Source organism: Mercurialis annua, linkage group LG4, assembly GCF_937616625.2.
Source record: "Mercurialis annua linkage group LG4, ddMerAnnu1.2, whole genome shotgun sequence".
Lineage (NCBI taxonomy): Eukaryota > Viridiplantae > Streptophyta > Magnoliopsida > Malpighiales > Euphorbiaceae > Mercurialis > Mercurialis annua.
In genome coordinates, this window is record NC_065573.1 from 34,367,167 (window position 1) to 34,395,118 (window position 27,952).

General features: G+C 33.7%; 4 protein-coding genes across 6 annotated transcripts; 2 read left to right on the forward strand and 2 right to left on the reverse strand.

Moving 5' to 3' along the window:
- Positions 1-39: 39 nt before the first annotated feature.
- LOC126678104 (ultraviolet-B receptor UVR8) lies at positions 40-4,891 on the reverse strand. Of its 2 annotated transcripts, none has more exons than XM_050372979.2 (9): positions 4,787-4,891; positions 4,273-4,561; positions 3,536-3,729; positions 3,386-3,433; positions 2,996-3,068; positions 2,582-2,753; positions 1,211-1,642; positions 937-1,128; positions 40-452 (listed from the first exon to the last, which is right to left on the reverse strand). In XM_050372979.2, the coding sequence occupies exons 2-9, from the start codon at positions 4,529-4,531 to the stop codon at positions 386-388; spliced, it is 1,437 nt and encodes a 478-aa protein (XP_050228936.1). In that variant the 5' UTR covers positions 4,532-4,561; positions 4,787-4,891; the 3' UTR covers positions 40-385. The 2 variants fall into 2 exon arrangements, with proteins under 2 accessions (XP_050228936.1, XP_050228937.1); XM_050372980.2 differs by having other exon boundaries at positions 4,273-4,567.
- A 2,179-nt stretch (positions 4,892-7,070) lies between these two features.
- LOC126676347 (uncharacterized) lies at positions 7,071-10,833 on the forward strand. Of its 2 annotated transcripts, none has more exons than XM_050370530.2 (8): positions 7,071-7,207; positions 8,412-8,575; positions 8,657-8,776; positions 8,861-8,904; positions 9,013-9,138; positions 9,837-9,921; positions 10,403-10,459; positions 10,559-10,833. In XM_050370530.2, the coding sequence occupies exons 1-8, from the start codon at positions 7,156-7,158 to the stop codon at positions 10,634-10,636; spliced, it is 726 nt and encodes a 241-aa protein (XP_050226487.1). In that variant the 5' UTR covers positions 7,071-7,155; the 3' UTR covers positions 10,637-10,833. The 2 variants fall into 2 exon arrangements, with proteins under 2 accessions (XP_050226487.1, XP_050226488.1); XM_050370531.2 differs by having other exon boundaries at positions 7,141-7,207; positions 8,396-8,575.
- Positions 10,834-11,086: 253 nt separating this feature from the next.
- LOC126678786 (E3 ubiquitin-protein ligase At3g02290-like) lies at positions 11,087-14,811 on the reverse strand. The gene is made up of 5 exons (XM_050373690.2): positions 14,549-14,811; positions 13,707-14,062; positions 12,494-12,920; positions 11,723-11,832; positions 11,087-11,343 (listed from the first exon to the last, which is right to left on the reverse strand). Exons 2-5 carry the CDS (start codon positions 13,824-13,826, stop codon positions 11,317-11,319), a joined length of 684 nt encoding a protein of 227 aa, XP_050229647.1. The 5' UTR covers positions 13,827-14,062; positions 14,549-14,811; the 3' UTR covers positions 11,087-11,316.
- A 1,100-nt stretch (positions 14,812-15,911) lies between these two features.
- On the forward strand, positions 15,912-25,984 carry LOC126677389 (AUGMIN subunit 5). Its single transcript, XM_050371973.2, has 10 exons — positions 15,912-16,755; positions 17,269-17,811; positions 18,555-18,696; positions 19,014-19,190; positions 20,524-20,733; positions 21,299-21,484; positions 21,723-21,882; positions 22,086-22,281; positions 22,467-22,599; positions 25,274-25,984. The coding sequence occupies exons 1-10, from the start codon at positions 16,199-16,201 to the stop codon at positions 25,400-25,402; spliced, it is 2,433 nt and encodes an 810-aa protein (XP_050227930.1). The 5' UTR covers positions 15,912-16,198; the 3' UTR covers positions 25,403-25,984.
- Positions 25,985-27,952: the final 1,968 nt, after the last annotated feature.

Genomic DNA, 27,952 nt, shown 5'->3' on the forward strand with positions numbered 1-27,952 from the left:
GAGGAATAGTGTCAAATTGTAAGAATTAGTAAGCCAATGTTTAAGTCTGACAATGACCATATCTTATATACGTTCAATCAAAATGTCCAAGTACAATCCTATCATCAACCGGAGATGATTGATTTTACCGACACCGGTATACACCTTCATCAAGGTGATAATCTTTATTTTACAGACACCGATACATCTTATGTAGAAATTCTATCCACATAAGGATTTAAATAGGGATTTTCCATCTTTATACAATACAGGAATACCCTAATTCATCTGAAATAACACAGTTCATGAATTTTACAGTTCTGATTAGATTGCTCTAAAAATAGCAATTTAGAATTACGTACTAGACGATGATCAGAAAGTTCTGAGCCAAGGTCCGATTATTCCTTTACTTCTTCCCAATTCCAGTCTCATCATCTTCATAATCTATCTCGCCGCCATCAAGCAAATGTTCCCTGTAAACGAAATCATTAGTATTCATAAAATATATCCCTGTAAACAAAAGGTAAAGCAAGTATCAAAATCTACATATGTAGAGTCTGCACACCAGCTGCACCGAGTCTCTACTCATCATTATTTGCACTAGTGAATTCCACGCAGAGCATCTATACTGCACCAAACTTCTCAAATCCTATGTTTCAAAACTTTATTTTTGTTTCTGAAAATGCTTCTAAGACTCTATATTAATAACCTACTATCATAAAGAAAAATTATTTTCGCTGTTTCTTATTTCAGCATTTTCTTACGTTTTCATGCTAATATAGCAAAGCATCAATAAAGGTATTCATAAGAAAAGGTTTGGTTTTGCTAAAAGAAAGATGCCCTCGGAGAAGAGAGAGGACGCGTCCTACTAAGAACAGAAGCTTTAATCAAAAAAAGCATTAAAGATTAAGAGGTCAAATGATTAATCCATCAACTAAATAGAAAGATTAATCATACCTCAATCTTCCGCAAAGGCGAGCTAAAGCATCTGCACCAGTTCTAGACGCAACATCCTCAATCTCTGAAGCGTTTGATAGCGTCACATTATCTGCAAGTCTAAACTCGCACAGCTCTTTTAAGGAACAAGCATCAGTCAAGACAGCCGAATGGCCACCACCAGCTGCTAGTTTTCTCACCTCTCCTACACACCTGTTGAAAAGAGTTTCTGTCAAAATTCAAGAGATCAAAACTACACATGTAAAGCTATTGAACGACTTTACGTGTACCATACCAGTCAACTGGTGACGGATACCAAGCATATGTAGTTTTCTCATTAGCTGCCTGCCCGTAGCTATTATAACCCCATCCATGTATTCGTCCATCCCTCAAACAAACGAGTGTGCGAGAATGTCCACAGGCAACAAGCTGCACATCTGTTGGGAGAACCAAAGCAGGGATATTCCGAAGAAATGATTCCGTATCACTTGGAATGAATGAAAAAGATCCAGTCTGTGGCCCAAGGCCCAACTGCCCAGCCTGACTACCACCCCAAGCATAAAGAGCTCCTTTCTGAGTCACAGCACAGGTATGTACGCCTCCACACGCAACATCCGTTATCACAACTCCGTCGAGGGCTACCACTCGCCTAGGCAATAACTCTTTATCCCCAGACTGAAGAGAAGTATGCCCAAGTTGGCCCATATTCCCAAGCCCCCAAGTATAGCTGCAACCATCATTGATAAAAATAAAGACAGTTAACAAGGAATGCTCTCATCAGTCGAGTTATTGCTACCAGTATGTACAACCTTTCAGAGGAGTAGCATTTTCGTGGATTTGAGTCATTATTATATTAACACAAACAAGTGAAATCATCGCAGGTGTTATCCTGAACCCATATCCTAAGGGTTTTTTAAAGGGACAAAAACTTAAAATTTAAGATGGTAGGCTCTGTATTTTTTCTTTAATATGTTTTCCACTCTCACTATTGAACCAGAGTCTAATATCTCCAATAATCACCATAACTATACCTTTGTTTATGGGCCACATTCCTTCCAATCCTAAAGCCAAATGGCTACTTCTGTCTACTAATTTCAACTCCACATTCACTATTCCATTTATGCCTACTTAAAACCTTAGTTTTGTAAAAATAATTGTTGAAAACTTGTAAATAATACAATCTTGTAAAATGGCCAGTCAGAAGTTTACCCCTAACATACTGTAATTTGAAAATTTTATGATTAGGTGTATCATAAAATGCTCCTATCCCACTCAATTCAGGGTGACATGTAACAGTGGGTGAAGCAAAATGTACACTCTGATCCTTAGAACTAAGCTGAAATTAGAAACTAAATTGAGTTGATAACAAATTAAGTTAATGATATAACTACTAATAACATAGAAATTCTGCCAAACGCTAGACAAAAGACAAGAATATTACTTGTATCAAGAACAGGGCAAATAAGAAAACTAAGGGAAAAGAAACTTGCATAATAGAATGCATCACATTTCCATTGCATCCCATCTTCTGACAAGACGTGAGATTTCCATAAGAGGATTTTTTCCAACCTTCAAAGAGAATTAGATATGTTATGCGGATAACCGCAATTCTCATGCTTAAGTGTAGTATTTATTTCCATGCAAGAAGTTCTTTCAGATAACTTACAGCTCGCCTTTGTCAGAAATGGCTGCTGTGTGGTACTCCCCACATGATACCCGGGTAATCTTCACAAGCTCAGGGGCTTCATCGAGAAATTTTGCATAAGCATTTATTACACGAGGCCCTTGCAGTCCTTCACAAGTAATACCTCTGCCCAGTTGACCGCATTCATTGTAGCCTGCCATATTAATAGCGTGATGAGAAATAATTAGAGGCGGCAAAAAAAACTGGTATAAATTCAGGTTTCCTCTCTAAATTATATGAATGATATGCATTTAATCAACCAATGGAAAATCAACAAATACAGTACTGACATAGCATAAACATCAAGAACATACTATTAACTGAAAAAATGATAAAGTCGAGATCATATCAATAACTTAAAGTCGAAAATTTGTATGCATCTTGAAATGCATTTACCCCAAGCTTGCAGTCGGCCATCATCTGATAAAGCCACCACATGAACTGCACCACAAGATACTTGACGGACAATCTGCACTCATTCAGATAAACAAATTCTCAAATACTTCCTATTTTTATGGCACAACTGAAAATAACTCTATTGCTCATTGTAAATACTCAAATATTTCACATTCCGTCATTGAAGCAAATGCATGCTCAAAATTCGTTCATTTAAAAACAAATGGCTGTAGCATGCTACTGACAATGCAGAGTATGAAGTAATGCTCAAAAACTTAGTTTAAATACAAAGTATATTCATGTTCATCTGATCTAAACTGAGATTTTTCTTCAAAGTAAGTTTTCTGAAACTCAAAGTCTCAAACGTGTAAAACTCAAACAATCACATACCGTATTTGGTGTGAAGGCTCCCCAGAATAATCGTGGATAATTTGATCCCTGAAATGATAAGTATATAAGTTCACCAGATTGATAAAAGAAGCAAAAGACCAGTCATGTCCATATGCAAAAAGAATGACATAATTCATAATGATAGTTTACTTGATTTTGTCCCCAAACCCAAAGTCTACTGCTTGATATGGTTCCGTCATTTTCACGAGGTTCTGCAATTGCCGCGGTACAATTTGCTCCACAAGATACAGATTTCACAAACTCAGTCTCCAATTCCTTTACTTTCTGTGGGTACTTCCTAACATCCTCAGTTCCATCTCCGAGTTGACCAAATTCATTAGCACCTGTTTATATAAATAAAAATACAGTTTCATTCTCCATCAGAATATCAAAGAAAGCACACCCCTGTGTCATCCTTAATCGTTCTAAATTCTAATGTGGTAAGAGCACCCAAGAACATGCTACAACCTAATAAACTAAGTATCTGTTTAAGCATGGTACATTTTGTACTAGTAAATGTGAATCAATGAGCAAAAATATATAATGACAATTCAATTATTCTTGCAAGTTGTAACATCACTACCATAAACACCAAAATCCATCTTCCTTAGCCTTAATTAACAATTACCAGTCAACTACTCGCTTAAAAAGGACCTACAATGCAATCATGAAAAAGATTCTGGATTCCTGAAGAACATGAAAAAATGCATGATTCTGGAGCTTTAAAAATACTAAAATTTCGCAATCAAGCTATGATCATTGCAAGAAGCAAATACAATTCATGGAAACACAAAATACTATTGTTTCCCCATCTAAACCAATCATAACAATAAAAAACATATGCTAAAAAAAAGGAATCAAAAACAAAGATGTAATAATGATCAAACCCCAAGTGAAGAGAGAGCCATCAGAGGCAACAGCAGCAGTGTGTTCACGGCCACAAGAGATATCTAGCCAACGAGCATTAGCACCAGCAGGGCACCCAAAAAGATCAGGAGGAAGCTGTTTAGGAATTCTCAACTGTTGCTCCTTCCCTTTTCTGCCAGTTTGCCCATTCTGGTTGTATCCCCATATATAAATTGCACTCTTTGTTGGCAAAGTCATTGACTTTGTTGTTGTCTCCCCAATAATCTCAGCAATATCCATTAATCCAGTCAATTTTTTTTCTACAAATAACTGTACCTCGTACAGAAAACAGAAGTTACAATACAACCAACAAACAAACAAACAAAACCCAGAAAATTCAAAGAGAAAGAATCAAAATTTGCAATCTTGTAGAAAAAGTCTTTGCAAAAGAAGCCAAATTTTTTAAATGGGTACTGCTAATTTTGTAAATTTTGTTGAAAATTTGAGAGGAATTTGCAAATGCAATGCAGAGATAAATATAAAAGAAAAACATACATTTTGATGGTGTGAATTTTAGTAAAATGAGAATCAGAAATACAGAGAATGGAAGCTTAAAATTTGAAGTTCGAATGGTGGATACAAAAAGCTTAATTCATTTCTATTTGGGATAATGTCAAAAAAAATCACGAGCTTAAACCCCAAGGCGTAGATGAGTTGGTAAGGCGCTCTTCTAGCTTAAGTGAGGTCGCGGGTTCGAACCGTACTCATGTATGCAGCCGTTTAAAACTTGGGGCCAGAGCTTTGCCTCCCGCAAGGGACCTACCCGGCTCGAGTGGGGATTAGTCTGAATGTGGAAGGCTTAAAGGTGCCGTTTCATAGTTGGAACCCGTTCAGGACACCTCATGATCAGATCAAAAAAAATAAAAATCACGAGCTTTATATGTTTTTTCATTTTAATCATATAGTTTAAATTTTGTCATTTTCATATACGAACTAATACTTTTTTCCAAATTCATACATGATGCTGAGGTGTCATAACTCCATTGGTGTAATTCGCTGAGGTGTAGGGCATTTTACACCAATAAATGAGTGACCTCAGCGCCGTGTATAAATTTGGGAAAAAAATGGTAGTTTGTGCATGAAAATGACAAAATTTAAATTTTATGATTAAAATGAAAAAACATGTAAAATTCGTGATTTTTTTTGACATTAACTTTTCTATTTTGACCGCTGAATTAAACCAATTACTTACCAGACACTCCCACTTATTATGCTTTCTATGGGTACTAGGAGTATATTTTTATTCTTTTTATTACCATCATTGTCTAATGATTAAATAAATAAAATACACTAACAAAGTATATATATATAGTTAAAAAATTCATTTTTATTTCTATTATACTTCAAATTTTAATTTTATTTTTAATTTTAACATCTAGGTAAAAATGGTAAAAAAGACAAATCCATAATGAAAAAGTATTTGAAGAAAATGAAAGTTAAGGAGAAATTTATAGGTTCAGTCCGCCATGTCATCCATGAACTAAACCTTTTAATAATGTGTCATTATGTGATAGGTTTAATTTACGGATGACGTTGTGGAAGAGTCTACCTAAACATTTATTAAAAGTTAGGAGAAATTTTTAGATAGACTATGTTTGCCACATCATTCGTAAACTAAGCCACTCATAATATAATATCTCATTAAAATGATGGCAATATCATAATAATTGTGCAATAAACCCATTCAAATCTTAATGGTGATATTACGATATTACAATCATTTTAATGAGGTGTTATATTATTAGTGGTTTAATCTACGGATGAAGTGGTAGATCAGTCTATCTAAGAATGTCTTCAAAAGTTAGTTGGTGAACAAAGGATCACTTTACCCCCTGAACTTGGCACAAAGTATTAAAAACGTCCAAATTAGCAAAACGGGATCGCTTTTATCATGAACTTGTAAAAAATGGTACAAAACCCCCCCTCCACACTCTCACCAAAGAGAGTGAGATACACTCTTCAGTTTTGATGGTGGTTTCGTTTTTCAAAGGTGGTTTTTGATAAAAAAAAATTTAAAATGGTCCTTATTGTTTTTAAACATTTTAAATTAATACCTAATAATTAAAAAAAATAAAATTAATCCCTTTAATTTAAAACTTTATATCACAAATTAACCCACAAATTTCATTACATACAACAAATTAACCCTCAAATTAATATTTTTAACAAAAATAAATTTTTTTTTTTAAAAAAACAGACCCGGGGTCTGTTCTTCTTCCTCAAGAACAGACCCCATGGATCTGTTCTTGAGGAAGAACAGGCCTGGATCTGTTCTTCCAAGAACAGACCCTGGGTCTGTTCTGAAGAACATACGCCGGCGGTCTGTTCTTAAGAACACATGTGGGTCTGTTCTTAAGAACACACGTGGGTCTGTTCTTAAAAATACACGTGGGTCTGTTCTTCAAAGAATAGACTCCGGTCGCGTCAGTTCTTCAAAGAACAGACGCCGGAGCAGCAGCTCCTCTTCTCCGGCGAGGAGCTCTTCCTCGCCGGAAATTTAGAAAAAAATTGATTTTTTTTTCTGAAAAAAAGTTCAAAAATGCCCCTGGATTAATTAGGAGTTAATTATGATTAATTGGTATTTTAGAATCTCACTCTTCAATTTAGTGCCACTTCAACATTAGAGGGGTTTTTGAACCGGTTTTACCAAGTTCGGGATAAAAATGATCCGGTTTTACTAATTTGGACGTTTTTGATATTTTGCGCCAAGTTCGGGGGGTAAAATGATCCTTCGTTCGTTAGTTGGTATATATATGTCTCAAAACTTTCTAGAAAGAAAAAATTGAAATGGTCAAACAGACAGCAAAGGAGAAGAGGGACTATAAAAGCAAATCCAGTTTTTCAACATTTTTGTTCCATTGCCAATGCGTTTGGTAGCTCTTTACAACAAAAATCACATCTTCAACATTCTTTCCGGTAAGCAACAATCTTTCAATATATTTCTTCATATATCTTCTGTTTGTACTGTAATCTATTATTTGATCATCAAAAGCTCTGTTCTTTTTGATTTTCGGCTGGTGATTCCTTCTTTTTTTGTTATGTTCTCGTAGCTGATATGATTCATTTTCTTGGCATTTAATTGTTATTAGTGAAGTGTGTTAGAACAAATAAAGCAAACCCGTTTCTCGGCTGGTGTTTTTCTTGTCTGAAATCAATTTGCTCATGTTATATACTCTGAATTTGATGGTTTTGCTTTGTTAGTTTGGAGTATCTTTGTGTTTGTTTCTTTTCTCATAAGAGAACAAGTCTTATTCATGAGAATAGTTTATGATTGTTCCTTCAAAGGCTTCACTCTTAATTTATAGAACCACTAGAATTTCAAAACATATATAGCTTTGTTTCTCATTGTTCCTTCAAAGGATTCAGTGACCACAACCGTTAATAACACATTCTGTTTTGGATTTGAGTGCAACAGAAAAACAAGAAGGAGTGTGCATTTAGTCTGAACCAAATAGAATGGAACCGGAATTTTGATTGTTTTTAAAACTTATAAACCAAACCAAACCGATTTATAAGAATTTCTTTTGGTTCTGTTAGTATCATAAGTGACGTAAACGAAAAAGGACCGAATTAATCGATTTGATTCAGTTTGGTTAGGTTTTGCACACTCCTAACTACAAATATGGTCCTCTATTATCCATAGGGGCTATTTTGATTTAAAATTTCTTCATAAGTGCAGATTAATACTATTGAAGTTCTCTCAGTACTTCAGTAGCAAACTGCTAACACGAGCTTCAGAAAACCAAGATTTCAATTTTTTTTATGGAAGTAAGCTAGTTTAATGACAAAATAGATTCAAAGTAATGTTCATTTGGCCTTCAGGCTCTGACGTGATGCAGAGTCGCAGCTAACAAATTACAATCATCATACGGCTTCTGCTTTTGTCAGTATTATTATGGTAATTATCAGTGTTCTAGGTGTCTTATTGTTCTCCTCCGATAAAGCTGTGGAGTCAAAAATATTTTTCTTTCCTTGAACTCGAGCTAGTATGCAACTTTTTTTCAACGAACTCTAGAGACTTGAGACGTACAACTTCTGTCAGAAGTAGAAAACTATTTTAAAACTAGATTGACAGTTAGATCTCTGAATTGGAGTTTGATTTAGAATCTGTGCCAAACAGGTAGCAGACACTTAAGGATCATGGCCGAGTCAGCAAGTAACAGCAGCGGGAAGAAGCTTATTCGAATTGATGTCAGTTCAGACTCTGTATGCCCATGGTGCTTTGTTGGCAAGAGAAATTTAGACAAAGCTGTAGCTGCTTCAAAAGACCGATTTGATTTTGAGGTCTCTTCCTTTGAAGGTTTTCTCATAGTTGGCTTTTTATCTGTGAAGTTTATTCTAAGTGATCCTAGTTTTAGCTTGCAGATCAAATGGCATCCGTATTTCCTCAATCCATCTGCTCCTAAAGAAGGCGTAAATAAGCTGCAGTATTATAGAGAAAAGTTTGGATCTCGAACTGATGGAATTGTAGCTCGAATGACTGAGGTATTTCGTTCTTCTGTGTCTCTTATTCTCTGTAAATTTCACCCATATGCAATGAACTCAAGCTTAATATCTTGGCAATTGCAGGTTTTTAAAGGTCTCGATCTTGAATATAATATATCCGGTCTCACGTAAGATCAAAAATTCTTCCAAGATTAGTATATATCAACTTGCAGAATAAGCTAAGGAGCTTGCTTATTTTGATGGCAAACCGCTAATGGTATTTTGGATTTCCACAGGGGCAATACATTAGACAGCCACAGGCTTATATATTTTGCTGGCCAACAAAGTCTTGATAAGCAACATAAGCTTGTTGAGGAGTTATTTCTAGGCTACTTCACACAGGCCAAATATATTGGTGATAGGTAAATGCATGCATATCTTCAAAACACTTTTAGGCTCATCCTGTTGCACCCATCATTCTTCATCTTTGTCATGAGACTTCCGACGATTTACTGATTTTTCATAGAGCAAAATGTGTTCTTTATCATAATATGTTTGCCTGCGGTAATTATGGCCTTTCTAAAGAATTGATGGCTGCATCTTTGATGCACATAAAAAATCTTAATTAGCTTGTCGTAAATAGCCCCAGACTATATGAAATATATTTACCGAACTTATATACGCCGAGGTATTAACAGTGATTCTCAAATATCAGAACAGAATGTGATATGAATCATATGATGGTAGAATGCAGTAGAAAGAAAGATACAAGGAATGGGTTACCATGGTCAAAGCAAATCCTTTCATTCTGAATTAATGAATTAGGAAAGAATTCTATGGCGTCAAAATCCTTAATTTAACACATACTTTCTCCAATGTATGGGCCTAGCTTGAATGGCTAAGGCACCTCTAAGTGCATCAAGAGGTTGTGGGTTCCAACCACGCCTTGGTAACTAACAACTAACAAATGAGACTCGAAAGAGTCGATTCCCATCTTTGATTAAAAAAAAATCACATTCTTTCTCCATTTTTCCATTTTTCATTGATAGACAATGAGAAGTTGGTAACTTCATTTATCATCGGATACCAAAACAGATGGCACTAACATTTATAAATGCAGGGATTTTCTTTTGAATTGCGCGGCAAAAGTTGGGATCGAGGGGGCAGCAGACTTCCTGGCAGATCCAAATAATGGAGTTAAGGAGGTTTGTTCATTTTCTGTTTGTGCTACAAAGACAACTGAAGTTAGGATATTAATGTGTTTTAAGTTTAGTTGAAGTTTAGTTGAGATTCTGACGCACAACAACAAAAAGCTTCCCATCATTCTTATTTTGTTTGCTGTTTTACAAGCATTCTTGAGAGCAAAGATTTGTAAATCTTGGCAACCATGATTTCCTTTTCTTTTGGCCTAACAGCACACAAACTTTTCGAGTCTTGCATTTTGAAGTCCTGTTCGTTTTCAAAAATGTTTCTGAAATTTAGAATATCATTTTTGAAAACTTGTTCTCATATGAAAATATTATTTCGTTGTTTTTCATCTCAGCATTACATTTTAACGTTTCATTTCCGTACTACATAGATTTTGACTTCTATAGTTTCTTCGATCTACCATATCATGAGCTCCCTCTCTCACACCCTTCATTTTGTACTGTCAGCTAAGTTTCCTATTTTTGTAATTGTTTGAAGGTAAATGAGGACCTGGAGAAATACTCGGGTAATATCACAGGAGTTCCATACTATGTGGTACGCGGCGAAAAATCACTCCTTGTTGAAACAATTACATTGTTATAATCATATATATGTTATGTTACTGAGGTTTTTTTTTGCTGTTTTTCTCAACAGATCAATGGGAAGCACAAGTTAAGTGGTGGACAGCCACCGGAAGTATTTATAAGAGCTTTTGAGGTTACTGCAAATTAATGGTTTTACACCATTTATAAGTTTTCTATTTGCCTGTATTGAAATAAAAACTGAGAAATATATATCATTGTGCCGCTATGTATTGATTTACTTGTACCTTAGAAGGGATACTGGTACAGCATATGGATGATCCGATGAGACGATAAAAATTTCAAAATAAATGTATCTTTGTGTGTTCTAACAAAAAATTGTTTATATGTTTTGTCTCAACAAACAGGAATGAAAACGGATTACGCAGTCAACAGAATTTAGATTTTAGTAGAACTAAATGAATGCAAACTTAATAATTCAAAGTTGAAGTTGCATAGAAAAATATCATAAAATTTACTTAGGAAACAAACAATAGTTTTTTTTCATACAATGTCTCTACGCTGAAATTTCAAGATAGCAGTAAGACTAAACGTGTGCAAAAATCAAACGGAATGAACTTAAAATTAGATACGAGTCATGTTTTGACAACTATAAACCGAATTCTCATTCACATGGATGAAAATTTTGTAAAGGGCTTTTTCAAGAGTTTGGAAACAATTGTTATCAGAACATATATATGTTATCTTCTTTCAATATTTACCATAGATAACAAAACACTTTAACCTGCAATATTCACAAACAACTTTACATGTATCCTTTAGTTTCCTTTCTTCTTCCACTGTAGCTGGTTTACATCCACGACAGCAAGATCAAGTCGTTTCATCGAATACCATTTCCTACAAGTTCCATAAGGATGAAAAATGTGCCGTTAATTATAAATTAAACAGTTTAAATAAAAGAACATCAATGTGATTTCACACGATTTGAGCAAGCATAATGAGAAAAGTCCTAAGAGTCGACTCCTTTAGCAAGTTCGGAACTCAATACCCCTATTCATCATTTAAATTGGATAATCATCTAAGTTTGTCTAAAGTTACCAGCTCCACATATTTAAATGGCATTAAACACACTGTACATCATCAGTAACGAGTATCTTGATCAAAATGCAAGAAAATGGAAAAAATACGGAGCAAAATGTTGTTGGGTAAATAGGAGGAGAAATGATGAGAAGCTCTTGCATTTTGTACAGATAACCAACAGGATGAGAATGTTTACCTTGCCACATACTGGGCAGCTGTCACTTCTCTCCATCCACTCATAAATGCAACCAAGGTGGAAATGGTGAGAGCAGTTTGTTACTATCTTGGGGTTCTCTGGAGTATATTCTGCACATGAAAAGTAAAAGATTTAGTGCACTAAAAGCCCAATATTCAGATATCAAAAGTAAGAGAATGCAAACTAAACACGTAATTTGTAGCAACAAGCATTCGCATCCTAAGTTTAATTCGACTTTTCAATTTGATTATATATTTCATGAGATTTATTTACTAGCGCTATCATTGAAATACTTGGTCTCTAGATTGAAGGAGAAAAACACAATCGCAGAACCCTGCCCTTCAATCACATACTTCTCCTGCTTAGCTGACAAAGCGACTGAGCACATTTTACCTTCTCGACACATGGTAACACGGAATGGAGAATTTTGACCTGCACATAACTCCAAGATTCTTTGTTCACATCCACACTAGGGTCATGATAAAATGGATTTTGGTCTGGAATAAATTAGCAGATATTTCTAACGTCCATATTATAAACTTCTCTTTCTCAGCCTCAAAGTTCAATGCATTGGTGATTTTTTTTAACCAAAAGAAAAATGTAGAACAACAAAAATAAAAAAATAAAGCCATAAGTAACATATGTTAGCTTAGTAGCTAATTAATGTTTTTGATTTCAAAACTATTGGCAGACATCCTTAAGAAGAGTTATAATCATCACATGACAGCTCAGTAGCTCCAATGCCAGTTATAGCTAAATTAATAATCTTACCATCAAGACATGTTGGACAGACATCCTCTTCTTCTGAGGATGAATAGACATATCCAATTCCAACAGTTGATTTTGCTGACGAGAGCTTCAATGAGGATCTACTGCGCTGTTGTTTGGATCCTTCTTCACAAGCCGAAGAAAGCCATTTGTCTCCTGTACCCAAGGAATCAGAATCACCATCATTATCACTTCTTAATGGTTCTGATTCCTCATGTGAATGACTTGAGCCCTTCTCCCGTCTTGAAACTACACCATCACGCTGCAAGCGAAAATATCTGGGATCGGCATCATAAGGCAAAGGCCTTGGAGGAGAGCGGTACATGTCAGAAAGAGAGTTGTCAAGCGATGCTGAAGAAGTCATAGAAGCTGCCCCCTGAATGGATGAAGGGACAGAATGCAATTCCCCTCTTCGAAATAATGAGGAGTACTATGAATAATAAGAAACCACAAAGAAAAAGAAGAGAGAAAATGGTTGGTACTTCATCACCACAAATATTAACAGAATAATTCTCAGAGCTAAATAGCAAACGTAAAAGACCACAAAATCAGCCTGCAATCCGTACTAGCATTCTTTTTCTATCCATGCAAAGCAAAAACGGAATCGACTATAATTCTTCACCAATATTTTTAATTAGGCTAGAAACTAAGATTTGACAAAGATGTTTTACAATACTATAAATGTAGACAAGCTATGAAACATGATTTCTTTACTTGCAATAAAACCCTTTACCAATTTGTACTGCAGATCAAGCGGGCAAAAATTCTTTTTACTTGTCAAAAAGAAAACAGAATTGATCCGACTCCAGATCAACTGGGATACAAGCACAATAAAATCACATATTCCCTGAAGCTATAATAGATCCTCTTTTTTTCCTTAACAAGCTAACTAACAATTTTCAATTTGAAAGAGGACCCATTCAAGTACAAGCATGCAAATTTTCTTCCTCACTCATTAATCGGTCATAATTTCTCTCTCAAGCAATCTTCCTCCTAATCTTCATCAGGTCAAAAACAAACGAATTGATGCAACAATGTGTTGTCATATCTAGCTGACAAGCCATACTTAGCTAATGCAAACATGAAGAAACTAAAGAATAAGCAATTATCTCTTGATGATTCCAGTTAAAATATCTGTCAAGAACTCAAGACAAGAACTAGTAATATTAACTGGTGGGACGAGGAGAAATAAAATAATGAGAAAATCGAAACATACCACATGTAGAAAATTCTGAACAAAGCAACCAAGACACATACAGTTTCTGTAAACAGAACTATTAGGATTTAAATAATCCTCAAAATCGTCAGCATGTAAACAGCAACAAACGGCACCCATGGTGTCAGCTCCAAACTCTTTATTTTCACTCTGTGTCCCTTGCAGTAATGCTCCACTTTCACCAGCAAGTTTTATCCTCTCACAAACTATTGTTTCCAATAAATAACTAATAGAGAATTAGATAGTACTCTAAGCTAGCAGAACTTAAATTGCCCACAGCAACCAATACCCTCTCCTCAATAATCCAGTGCTAAGTGATATTTTTTTAAAATTGATTGCTCAATAATCACAATCACCTGCAAAATATAAAAACATTAAGCCCATATTTAAAACAAATCCACTAAATAGATACCACTAAAGCCAGTAGCCGGCTTAAATCAACATATCAAACAAAAACGTGATGTGATCAATTCTGAAGATAAAATATATTTGATCATCCATTCAAGCTATATTCCAAAACAAACTAAATTAAAAACTTATCACATGATTAAAACTTATTAACAAAATCAACAACTAATCCTACTTGTTCTTACAAAAGTTTCAATCTTTATTCTTTTTTCTCTTACCAAAGCTCCAAGGTTTATCCTTGATCAAAATTTTCCTTCAACAATTCAATAAAACAAGCAATTTTATTTCCGTTCTTTTAATTGCATTATAAAAAAAAACCCACAAAAAAGTACATGGAATAGAAAAAACACATAAACCCAGAAACAAAAATTCAATGGATCATTCGAATTAGCAAGTTTTAAAACTAAAAGATAATAAATTTGACAAAAAAATACCTTGAGCGAGCTGAGATAAGTGGGTATATGAACGGAGATATGAACAAAAATTAGAACCTAGAGTTAGAAAGATGAAATAAAAGAGGATCAATAGATAATAATAATTAATAGTTAGAGAAGTGGAGAGACAAAGAAGCTCAAAATCGGAGAAAAATCGGAGTTTGAAAAAGATTAATCGGCGAGAAAAGCTAGAGCTGCCGTCTCTCCTCTCTCTTTTTTCCTTCTTTTCTTTGGTGGTGGGTGATGGAACCAATCCACTTTCACCTTTATTTTATGTTCTTTTTTTAATAAGACTTTATTTAAATTTCTAAAAATAAATAGTTTTGTGTGTACTTATATGTTTTTAAGCTAAATACAAATTGGACCAATATTTTAGAATTTTGTACTAATTATAAAAAGACAAACTAAAATATTATGCCTATTTAAAAATCAACCATTCTTTGTTGGAGGAGAGTTTAATTTTCAAATTAAATAATTATTAGTAGTAAGTTCTGCGTGTTTATGTGTAATTAAATTATACTATATTTATTTAAATAATAAATTTAATAAGAAATAAATATAAAAAAATTTATATTATGTTATATAAAATATGAGCTTGTCAAAATTTATTATTTTTAAAAGATTAATATTCAATAAAATAAATAATTTGTAGAAATTAGAAGTTAATATATATTAGAAAATTGTTTTGTGTAGAAACTAAAAATTAATATAGATTAAAATACTTATTAAAATACATATTATTTTTAAATAAGTGATTTAGAAAAAAAATAAAAACTGATGAAAATACTCTATTTATTGAAAATTAATAAAAATTATATTTGCTAAGAATCAATGAGAATGCTCTATTGGTCCTCCCAATTATATAGGTGTACAGATTTAGATTTTTAGTTCTATTTCGACGTATATATTTTTTTGATAGTATTTTTTTTGTTAACAAAATGCTAGCAATGGATTAATTTTAAAAGGAGAAATTCTTATGTAGACTCGGTCTGCCACGTCATCCGTAAACTAACCTATCACATTATGACACGTCATTAAAATGATGGCAATTTTGTAAATTTGTTTTTTATTTATTTACACCTTTGAATAGTAATATTATAAGATTGCCATCATTTTAATGACGTGTCATAATGTGATAGGTTTGGTCTACGGATGACGTGGTAGACTGAGTCTATTTAAGAATTTTTCTTTTAAAAGATAAAGCAATGAATTGAAAGAATGGGAAATAAATTAGTAGGACCATTCTTGCTAATAGTAAATTAATAACGCATTAAATTTTCTTAAAATAAAGCAATGGATTTTTTATTTATTTTTTAAAGTAGGACCACTGTCGCCTGCAATTGATGACATTGCTCAATAATGCGCACACAACAACCAGAGGGAGAACTCAACAAAAAAAAAACAATTTGTAAGAGTCAATGAAACTCAATTGAAATCAAAAATCACATCACCATTTTTGAGCGGGTCCTCCATATTTCAAAATCTTATTTTTCACTCAACTAAACCTTAAAGATGTTAGTTACTATTTGCTCAAACCCTAGATTTTTCCCCATTTCACAGGAATGAAGAGCTTGAGGTTCTGGTTCAATTTTCTAAATTAGGGTTTTAGTTTTCGAGTGAAGAGAAAGGAATTTTGAAGATTGTATCGCAATGCAGAGCTCATCGTCAAGCTCAGTAGTAGCAGCACAGCCAGATGCTATATTAGAGTGGCTACAAAAGGAAATGGGGTATAGGCCGTTAGGGCCGTACAATGCTTCTACTAACAAATCTCAATTGCCTTCGATTGACGCAATTCGCAAGGTTTGTCGTGGGAATATGATACCCATTTGGAGTTTTTTGATAAAGAGGGTCAAATCTGAGAAAACTGTGGAGAGTATTAGGAAGAATATAATGGTTCATGGTAGTAGTGGTGGTGATGGTGAGAGTGGCAATTTGGTGAATTTGGGGAAGGAGGGGGTTGGTAATAGGAGTAAAGGAGGGAGAAGGAAGGAGAAGCTTGCCGTGGCGGTTGGAGATAGTTTGAGTTCGAGCGGGGGAGTAGAGAGTAGGGAGGTTGCTGTACAAGAGAGAGAATTGGCTGCTAAGGAAGTTGAGAGGCTGAGGAATGTTGTTAGGAGGCAAAGGAGAGATTTGCGAGCTAGAATGATGGAGGTTTCTAGAGAAGAGGCCGAGAGAAAGAGAATGCTCGATGAGCGCGCCAAGAACAGGTTTGGCTTTTGTACATTTTGATTTATGTGGCCGTGTGTTAGTAGTTTACTTTATCTGGTGTGTATTTAATTTGCTAGTTATTGAACTTTTGGTATGTTAAAATGAGGGTAGTGAATGCAGAATGTGGATGATGAGGATTTATTAATTAGTTAACAGAAGCTTTCACAAATTTTTCATGTATTATATCTGCTAGATAATTTCTGATTTTCTCAGCAATGGAAACTTAATGTTTTCTTTGTGACATATTGAGATTCTGGCTTCTTTGCTTTTGGACACAATGTTTGGCCATTTTAGATAAACGATAGTCCCGTAGTTTCATATCAAAGAGAGCCATCTCTCTCTCTCTCTTTACTCTTACATTTTCATCTTCTGGTATGATATTTTGTCTAGAGGTTATCAACTATGCTTGTTTATTTTGCTTGATGTGCTAAGATTCACCAAGATGCACTCCGGCAAGAAAGTAACTGTTCACCCCTTGGGTTTGCGTTGACATATGCTTACCGCTACTGCAGGCATAAACAGGTTATGTTGGAGGCCTACGATCAGCAATGTGATGAGGCAACAAAAATATTTGCAGAGTATCATAAACGTCTTTGCCACTATGTTAATCAAGCAAGAGATGCTCAAAGGTCAAGTCTTGACTCATCTGTTGAAGTACCTTGCAGCTTTACTGCAAACAGTGAGAAGGAGGCTGTCTACTCAACTGTGAAGGGTTCTAAATCTGCGGATGATGTTATTCTTATTGAAACCACTAGGGAAAGAAACATCCGGAAGGCATGTGAATCTCTTGCATGTTATATGATTGAGAGAATACGCAACTCTTTTCCAGCCTATGAAGGAAGTGGCATTCATTTGAATCCTCAACTTGAAGCAGCTAAGTTGGGCATTGATTTTGATGGGGAAGTACCTGATGAGGTTAGAGCTGTCATTGTAAGTTGTTTGAAGAATCCTCCTCTATTACTTCAGGCAATTACCACATACACTCTACGATTGAAAACTATCATTTCTAGAGAAATAGAGAAAATTGATGTTAGAGCCGATGCAGAAACCTTAAGGTATAGTTATATTTTCTTGTATGATGAATTATAGAAGATCATATTGTTGTCTCTGTCAAACTACATAATTGTATAACTATGTTGTATAAATTCAATGTTTTTCTATTAACAATATTACTAAGATTTTGGAGCTTTCATTATTGATGATTCTGCTATTTAACTTTACCATACTTAATATGAAGGCGGAGCTGAATTCATCCAATTATTTAAGACCATCATATTTATTCTAGTGCTAAAATCAGTTGTCCTTTTTGAGTTGGCTTATCTAGCTATTTGCATTAAGCTACAAGGCAGGCAGTCGTGTAGCAGTTATTATTATTATTATTAGTTATTAATATTGTTAGCCGTTACATGCATTCTTGGCGCATTATTTTCTGTTTATAGGTAATATGTTGTTGACATCTCTGTGCTATGATATTAGAGTTGTAGGCAACTTGCTGTTTCTGAAGTGGAGCTTGATTATATACATTGCACTGATTAAATTTAGAGGTGAAAACCTCTACTATGTGCTTAGAATTGATTAGAAGGTTCATTTTATGTAGGTGTCTGCTTGCACTGTCAATTATTAGTTATATCGAATATGAAGTATGTGATCTACATCATGGTCTTGCACGCCTATCATACTTGTTTTGTATATTCCCAATGCTTATGAAAATGATTTTGAGTTGCTCTCTTTTTGTTTTATTTTTTATAGCTTAAGTACTATCCTTTATCACATTACTAACTGATAATTACTTTGTCAGATACAAGTATGAGAATAACCGAGTAATGGATATTTCTTCTCCTGACGCGAGCTCACCATTAAATTATCAACTTTATGGCAATGGAAAGATTGGGACAGACATGCCCTCTAAAGGAACTCAAAACCAACTTCTTGAACGACAGGTATTCCTCCTTTCTTGACTGTAACTTGTGCATTTCTTTATATCCTTTATTGCTCTACAGCTTGTAAAAAGTCCATGCTTTCTATTGTCTTTTGATGTTTCTTCCAAAGTGCCTTTCAAGCTATTATTGTTAACGCAGTTTATGATTTTGGCTGCCAAACTCATGCCTCTTTGTTGTGAATAGACATAAGAAGGTAGTTTTACATTTTATATATTCTTTATTCATAGTTTGTGTATGCAATATGCATTTCGATAAAGTTTGCCGACTCTTAACTTTCTGCAGACATATAGTTGATATTTGTTTGGCATTTTATGCAGAAAGCTCATGTTCAACAATTTTTAGCTACTGAAGATGCAATCAACAAATCTACAGAAGCCAGGGATATATGTCAAAAACTCATAAAACGCTTGCATGGAAGTGGTGATGTACTTACATCGCACTCACTTGGTGTTGGAGGCACGTCACAAAATATGGGCAGTCTCGGGCAATTCGAGGTAATTTCTGGACCCAATTATGTTAATATATTAAACAGAACCTAATTATATAAATGATATTAACTACATTCTTATTAATTCTTTACTTCTCTGATGTTTCTTTATTTAAATTTTCTTCCATGTCTTGAATATTTTTATTAAATTGGCAAGCACTTTCATATTGTTTTATCGCCCCTTGTGCTCTGAATACAGTGGTCTGATCAGTTTGGTAGACAGACATGACACTTTCCCCTCATTATGAGATATGTTTAATATGGTTTTACTGCACTTATGTGGTGAATTTAGTGATCTATTTTGTTTATCCCAGAAGTATTTCTTTCTCTTGCCTTTTGTTTGTTGTTATCAGGTCTTATTTGTGTTAGTCTTAAATCAAAATACTCAGGATGTTGATAGGATTGGAATATCATAAATAGACTTCCTTAACCCTTTGCAAAATGAGGTTTGATGTGCATGATATTTTTAAAACTAAATGTTAAACAATCTTTTTCTTTCCATAGCATTATAATCCACTTTAATCTCCAAAGTTAAGTCTTCCTCATTTCGGAAGTAGCTTTGTTTAGGATCTGATCTGCATGGTATAAATAAGACTCATAACTACCCATGTTGGCATGATTCGCATGATAAACAGTATTCATTTGGTGTTGAAGAAAAAGTATTTGCTACATAGCAGCTACTCACGATAATATGTACTTGAGGTTCTTCACTTGTATGGCCAGTTCAAAAATTCATACTTTCTGATAATATGTACTCATGATAGTATGTACTTGAGGTTCTTCACTTGTATGGCCAGTTCCAAAATCCATACTTTCTGATAATATGAAAACAATAAACTAGGCAGATCAAAAACATTAAAATCTTATAGGTAGTAAAATTGTAGCTGTTTCTTCCTTGCTGTCGCTGCCCCCTTAATCTATTATCTTATTTAACTAATAACCTTATACTGACAATCACTTAAATGTTGGTTCTGTCTATGCAGCAGAAGTGCTACCTTTCATGGTATTATTATCAAAGCATAGGTCATTCATTCAGTTTCATATATAATTTTCAAATTCAATTTCTAGTTCCTATTCTGTAAACTCTGCAATCTGCATAATTGCCTGGAAATTACGTTGTGTAAAACTATGACTAATGCTGATATACTTCTGAATCAATGGAACATGATTTTATGCGGAAGATATAATATGCATAAACAAGTACTTCTGGATATCATTCCTTTTCATCTCTGTTTGATGTGTCCATTTTATGCTGAAGCTGGAGCCTCATAACTCCATCTAATCATCATTATGTGCCCGTAGACTTGTGGCTAACTACTCTCTTCACTTTCTCCATGCAGTTGGAGGTTTGGGCCAAGGAGAGAGAAGTTTCTGGACTGAGGGCAAGCTTGAATACCTTGATGTCTGAAATCCAACGGCTGAACAAATTATGTGCAGAAAGGAAAGAGGCTGAAGATTCTTTGAGAAAGAAGTGGAAGAAAATTGAAGAGTTTGATGCACGTAGATCTGAGCTTGAAGCTGTTTATACTGCTTTACTGAAGGCTAACATGGTACTGTATCATTTTTTTCATAAGTTCTAGTGTACACATAATGTGAGCATGCCTCTGACATTGAGTTAATTCTTATTTTATGTTAATATTGTTCATGAGTTGTTAGGAACATTCAGGAAGCCTGGTGTGCAGTGTTATATGTCAAATGAAGATTTCATGTTAAATTATAGGAATTAAGTAGACAAGAGCAATAGGTAGATAGTCTTGAGAGGACCTAGTTAAGGACTAGCAACATTGGATCTTTCATGGAATGTAGATCAGCTCTTAACGGAGTGGAATAGAAGAAAAATGTCTTTCTGCCCAGCTCAAACTAATTGGGATTTTTACAGTTGCACTTGCCTATACTAGAGTTTAATTGTTTATATAAACAAAATGCGACTTGCCAATCAAATGCGACTCGGCCATGAAAGCATGCAGGAGCTGTCTGTTGTATTATGTTCTATTTACTTGAAATTGTGTGATGCCATTTCTATAAGTTCACTAATTTGTAAATCCATGAACTCTGAAACATTGAAATCAAGTTGGACTATCATCTTTACTTATAGTTCATTCGTGTTCCTTGTAGGATGCAGCAGCATTTTGGAGTCAACAACCGTTGGCTGCAAGAGAATATGCATCAAGTACTATCATTCCAGCATGCACTGTGGTTGCAGACATTGCAAACAATACGAAAGATCTTATTGATAAAGAAGTTAATGCCTTCTCCCAGAGTCCTGATAATAGCCTGTACATGCTTCCTTCAACTCCTCAGGTTAGTAAAACTGCTATCACACTCTTTTTGGCTGATTCTATTTGATAAACATTTTCTATGGTTTGGAATAAACTGTTATGCTCCTCTTTAGTGTTGATTCGTCTATTAGAAGATGCAACCATGATAAATTTGTTGTTGTTGATATTGGTTGTGTGTCTCAATTCTCATATCAAAATTTTGCATTAATGATCTGGGTTTTGACACATTGTTCATTAATTTTTTGATCAAAATCTATCAGGCGCTTTTGGAGTCCATGGGCTCTACTGCATCTACAGGACCTGAAGCTGTTGCTGCTGCTGAAAAAAATGCTGCTCTATTGACAGCAAGAGCTGGTGCTAGGGATCCATCGGCAATTCCATCTATATGCCGTGTATCTGCAGCCTTTCAGTATCCTGACGGTGAGTTATTTTTTCCTTTAGAATGACAGGTGCATGGCTATGTTTTAGGATTACTCTTTTATAGAGGGTCAGGTGTGATTGCAAAGATCAGAATGTATTTGTTCGTTATGAAAATCTTCACCAGAGTACCAGTGTTAATTCAGCTGAATGTCATCATAGCCTTATTTATTTCATTTCAAAATTCATTTGTTGTTTACAAACAGGTCTGGAGGGTTCTGATGCAGGTTTAGCATCAGTGCTGGAGTCACTAGAATTCTGTTTAAAACTCCGCGGCTCTGAGGCTAGCATATTGGAGGACTTGGCCAAGGCAATCAATCTTGTGCATATTCGACAGGATCTTGTTGAAAGTGGCCATGCATTGCTGAGTCATGCATACCGCTCTCAACAAGAATATGAAAGGTATAGCTTTTTTCTTTTAAGTAATTAGTCTGTACTTTTTTACTGCAAATTTTTCACATTATTGAAGCCATATGTTTCTCTTTCTTTTATTAACTTGGAAGACTTATTGAAGCTGTTTAGTAACTGATATTCTTTAAAACTTTTTATACCTTGATTAGCTTATCAGTTATCAATTTTGCATGCAGGACTACAAAGTATTGTCTGAATTTGGCGTCTGAGCATGAGAAAATTGTCTCAGATAAATGGTTGCCTGAACTGAAAACAGCAGTTTTGAATGCTGAGAAGTGCTTTGAAGATTGCAAATACGTGAGGGGTCTGGTGAGTAAATATTATACCCATTGGCTATTTAACATTATTGTTGTGGCAGTTCAATGTTATTAGTTCACAGGAAGAAAGAAAATTACTCCCTCCGTCCCTAATGTTAGGCTCACTTTTTTTTCTCGTCTCAAAATATAGTTATTTTTCCTTTTTTGAAAAGCTGATAATTTGTTCATTTCCTGTAACTCCCTATTTAACGTGCATTGTTATCGACTAACATCATTTATATAGTGACATACACCAACAATAGTAGTGGGCTATAGATAATTTAAATATTCATGAACAATAAAAAATGAAAAGATTAAACAAAAATTATTTTTTCAACTATAATAACTCTAATTTGTTAATCTGTGTGAAAGTCAAAGTATGCTTATTATCATGGGACAAAGTGAGTCCCTACAATTAAAGATTGAATGAAATGAAATTTGGGATGAGCACAAACAGGTTTTAATATATGCAGTCATGAGATTTCTGATCTAAGCTAAATTTGTTCAGGCGTTGACAAACAAAGAATTGATGGTTATACATTTTTATTTTTTATCCTTTAGTTGACACTTCAACTTTGGGACAGTTTGTGCATTCAGCATTTCCTTTATTCTCTCTTTCACTAGACTGATCTTTTGCTCATATGTTCTTATAAATATGAAAGTTATCTAAATTGGCAGGTGAAGATGAATATTATGTATTTTAAAATTGAGAATCTTAAACCTTAAATTTTGAATTATGAATCAAGAAAAAAATCCTATTTATTTATTATACATTCTTAAAAGCAATAAATGATACTATGAATTCATAATACAAACAAAAATACCATGTGGGATGTTTGGTTACTTATGATGATCATATGACTAAATAGAAATGCAGGGTTAAGTCCTCATTAATAACATTCTTCTAAAATATAAATGCATAAGGCTGTAATTTTTTGTTTATTGTCTAGAATGTGAGGAGAAGATTATGATAAATCTACTGTATTGGAATAACTAGTAAATATTAACATGAGAGCAAGATATTCAAGTGCATGAGTATATTAGGAGTGCTCATTTTTGTTCAAGGATGTGCAGTTTTTTTCAGTCTTCTTCTGTAGTCTCATTTCAAATTCCTTGGGGAAGCATTTTCTTTTTTCTTTTTTGTTAATTTTTAACGAACTCGCCTCAGTTATTGATTTGATATGATCTAATATTTCTATCAAGCATAATTTAACTTTTGAGTTTAAACTTAGTTGGTCCTGCGCACAAGTTAAAGAAGGAATCAACTGAGTCAACCAAATCATAAAGTGATATATCCAGCCATCATCTATGTGCATTTAATTTTTTAAATGGATTCAAATCACTAGAGTAGGTAATCGAGTTAGAGTCATATTAATCAAAGTGAAACTTAAGAATCAACTTGAGAATTTTAAGATTCTAACAGCTGTACATTTTGGCCAAATGAAATGCTATGTTTTGTTTGTTATTTTGTTGCTTGCATATTACCACTAAACATCGATATGATGAAGCTGTCTGGTTACTACTACATAATACAAGTTGGGCAGTTATATGATCTGGCAGACTGGCTTCACAGAAATTCCTTAGGCCGTTTCAGATTAAAATATAAGATGATATATGCAGTGTTAGAAAATAAGTTATTTAATGCGGATGTGAGAGCAATAAGAAGAAAATGCCGAAGCCAAAATGTGTTATTGTGTCGTTTTTTTGTCATGCACATTTAAATGTTTTGTATATTGAATAAGTTATATGATGGTAAATGATGTCGTTCTTTCTGTATTATCTTTAACTCATTATGGACATGCATAAATAAGAAAGCTGTTGATGTCAACGCTAAGCAAATAAAATACAGGTGCTACAAGGGAATATTATGCTAACGGATAGAAATCCGACTGAGTTAATGAATAGCTGGTTAATTTTATGCTTGCAAATAGAAATATACTGCTCACTTTGTTTGACACTCTGAATCAGCTTTGCATCAGAGTTTTTGTACTGTGCTTAGAGGTGCTTGTTAATTTAGATGCATGTGCAACATAATTGCTATTTGTTTTGAAGTGTAACTCTGTAGCAATTTATGTCTCCATTCTCTTATGTCTTATTTCTATTTATTGTCTTTTGCACCAATTCTGCATAGAAATGGTTTAGAGCATCTCCAACAAACTCTTTAAAAGTGTTTAACTCTTTATTTTAAAGAGTTTAGCACTAAAATAGAGATCCAGTGAACTCTCCATAATACAAATTTTAAATAGAGAGTGAGTTTAACTCTCTACATGTGGAGAGCCAAACTCACTCTCTATTTCTTATCTTTTTAATATAATTTCAAATTTCAAACACATGGATTATCTTTTTGTTTCCAAAAAATATTTTTTGATATTTTTCTCAACATAAAATATAAAAAAAATAAAATTACAACAAAAGAAAATAAATATAGCAATTAAATAAATTAAATTTTATTAAAAAAATATAGTAAAGTGCTATATTTTAAAGAGTCCATTGGAGTAAAATTTAAAATTCTAATCTTTATATAAAAGATGCTCTTTATATTCAAAAATATGCTCTTTATAATGGAGAGCACCATTGGAGATGCTCTTAGTGGTTAAACTTAAGGACTTGTATTTGTTAGATCTCTTTTTTTTTCAATTTTAAATTTCCAATGTATTAATCAAGACTGTTGGTACATTTTACTGCAGCTCGATGAGTGGTGGGAGCAACCGGCATCTACTGTTGTGGACTGGATAACTGTTGATGGGCAAAATGTTGCTGCTTGGCATAATCATGTCAAGCAACTTCTTGCATATTATGATAAAGAATTCTTGTGAATAAAGAAGATACATGAAATTGTTCTGCAGAATTAGCCTTTACATTTTGCCACGGTTTTGCTGTGATTCGAAAGTGCACTTGAGAACTGATGTCCTGTTATCAAATGGTCAATGCAAGAGAAGACATCTTTGAGGGTATTTTTCTACTCAGTGTGCAAGTTGAAAGGCGATCGATATATTTTTCACATAAGTTAAGGCACCACACAGTTCATCGAGCTGCAAATGGATATGATTGTTAGATCTTCCACTTGGGATGCAGGTCGAGGTATCATCCATCGGTTCAGAAGGTAGTTGAGTTGAGGACCTGAGGTAATCAAAATTGATTAATTGTATCCTCTAATTTTGTACAGAATGGATCTCTTAATGTATCATAGGTTCTTTGTTGTTCTTGTATTGCGGGTGGGTTTCTTATGCAGTTCTGTTACATGTTTGAGGCTTTTGAATAATGCCATTAGAAGAATTGTAATGTAGCAAATCTGTATTTGCAGCTTATTCTGCATCATCTGGACAGTGTATTTTACTTTAACATTTTAATATTTCATTTTTGCTTTTGGAATATAATAATAAGATATTTAATTCTAATTAATCGATATTAGTATAATAGTAAAAAAAAAATTAAGGAACTGCAATACTGAACTACATCAATAACACACACACACACACACACATATATATATATATATATATATATACTTACTTAAAATGAATTTTTTTTTTGATATTTGGGGATTGGGAGCGCATGTGGGGGAATCGAACACTCGACCTAGCAGTTTACTACCTAATGCTTATACTATTTGAGTTATAGCTCATTGGTTAAAGTGGAATTTTTACAATCAATTTGATTTTTGTTTTAAATTTATTTTTCATGTCAAACTGGCCAGAACTAGAATCATGACTAGGGACCGGCCAGTTTCAAACTGTTCGAAAACCATCATGTGAGCGGTTTCGAGCCAGTTTCAATAAACTTAGAACTGTAAATCAGCAGTTTCGAACGGCTGCCGGAGCTTATAGATATAGGTGTACATGAGTAATTCAAAGTTTTGAGCAACATGTGACATTGTGATGTGATAAGGTTTTGTATTTTGTCTCTCCAGTCTCTATGGTTTCAAAATTCTATCTTCTCAATTATTGAAATTTCTCAATGATATTTTTCTTCTCACTGTGTACACTTTCAGAAATCCATTGAATGTATTACAGTGCAACATAAATATCAAGATATATAAAGATTAAAGTGCAACATAAATATTAAACCGAACAACCAATCTATTTAAATAAAAACAAAATAAATAATAAAAATTTAAAAGCTTGACGATGACGACATTAATCACGAAAAATTCAAGTGTTAAGAATTTTTAACATTATTTATATCTTTAAAATTTTCATATTTACCATGTTTTGTTTCAAATATATTTTAATGAGATTGAATTTAGATTTTTAAAAAAAAAAATTAAAATATGAACAAACGCTAAATGGTCCTAAATGGTCCAAAAAAACTATACAAACAAATCCAAAAAAAAAACTTCATAAAATCACATCAAAAGACAATACATAACTTCATATAAAGGAGATGATTATGGGATAGAAGTATAGAACACCGCTTAAGTAACTAAATTTTTTTCAGTTTCTACCATGTTGTTTCGTTTAAATATATTTTTTCTATAGCTATTGCTGCTATAAACCTGCAAAACAATAGTTCTTGAGTTGTCATTTTGTAAACTTTAATAAAATAAAAGTTAAAACTTCTAAAAATGATGTTTTTTTTTTTTTTGCCAAAGATAACAATATATAATAATATGAGAAGAATGGCCACCTCCTGAAGATGATGAACCATTCTTAAATAAAAAAAAGTAAAGTGGACTTCGCGACTACTAATTGAGTCATCCAAATACACATTCGTTTAACAAATTAAAAAGTAAAATTTGCATAATTTGCTAAACGAACGGTAGAAACAAAAATAAATAAGTTACTTATAGAAAAACCAACTTACCGTTAGCATATAAATGACATAATATAAGTATCACCTTAATTTTGTAGGAACGCATGATTGAAACTGTCGGAATCATTTAGAAAACAAATTCACCAATATAGACCACCTGCAAAATTTACCCAAAAAATAGATTAAAAAATCCAATTTAAGCTTACCTGATAGTTGAGGAGATCCACCAAATGACGCCGGAACGCGAGCATTTGAGGGGCCGCTTATGAGGCCCCTCTTACAAAATTTCATGAAAAAAATTAAAAATTTATGTTAGTAAAAACATTAGTGTTGCCAGATATTACATTTAAAGATAAAAATGGTATGTTATAGTGACTCAGCCTATGAACTTGGAACTCTTTGCTTCAATGCTTAAAGCTTCACTTGCCCACTGGAGAACCGGTTAAGCTTTCCAAAATAATGAATTTGTGCAAAAAAATTGAATGTTTGTTGTTCTTTCGTGGCATTATTAAAGAGTATGCATTGTTGTTTTGACAATTTTATTAACCACATTTGATTAAAGAGGTGGTTACAATACTCTGCATAGTACACATTTTACTTCTTAATATAAACTT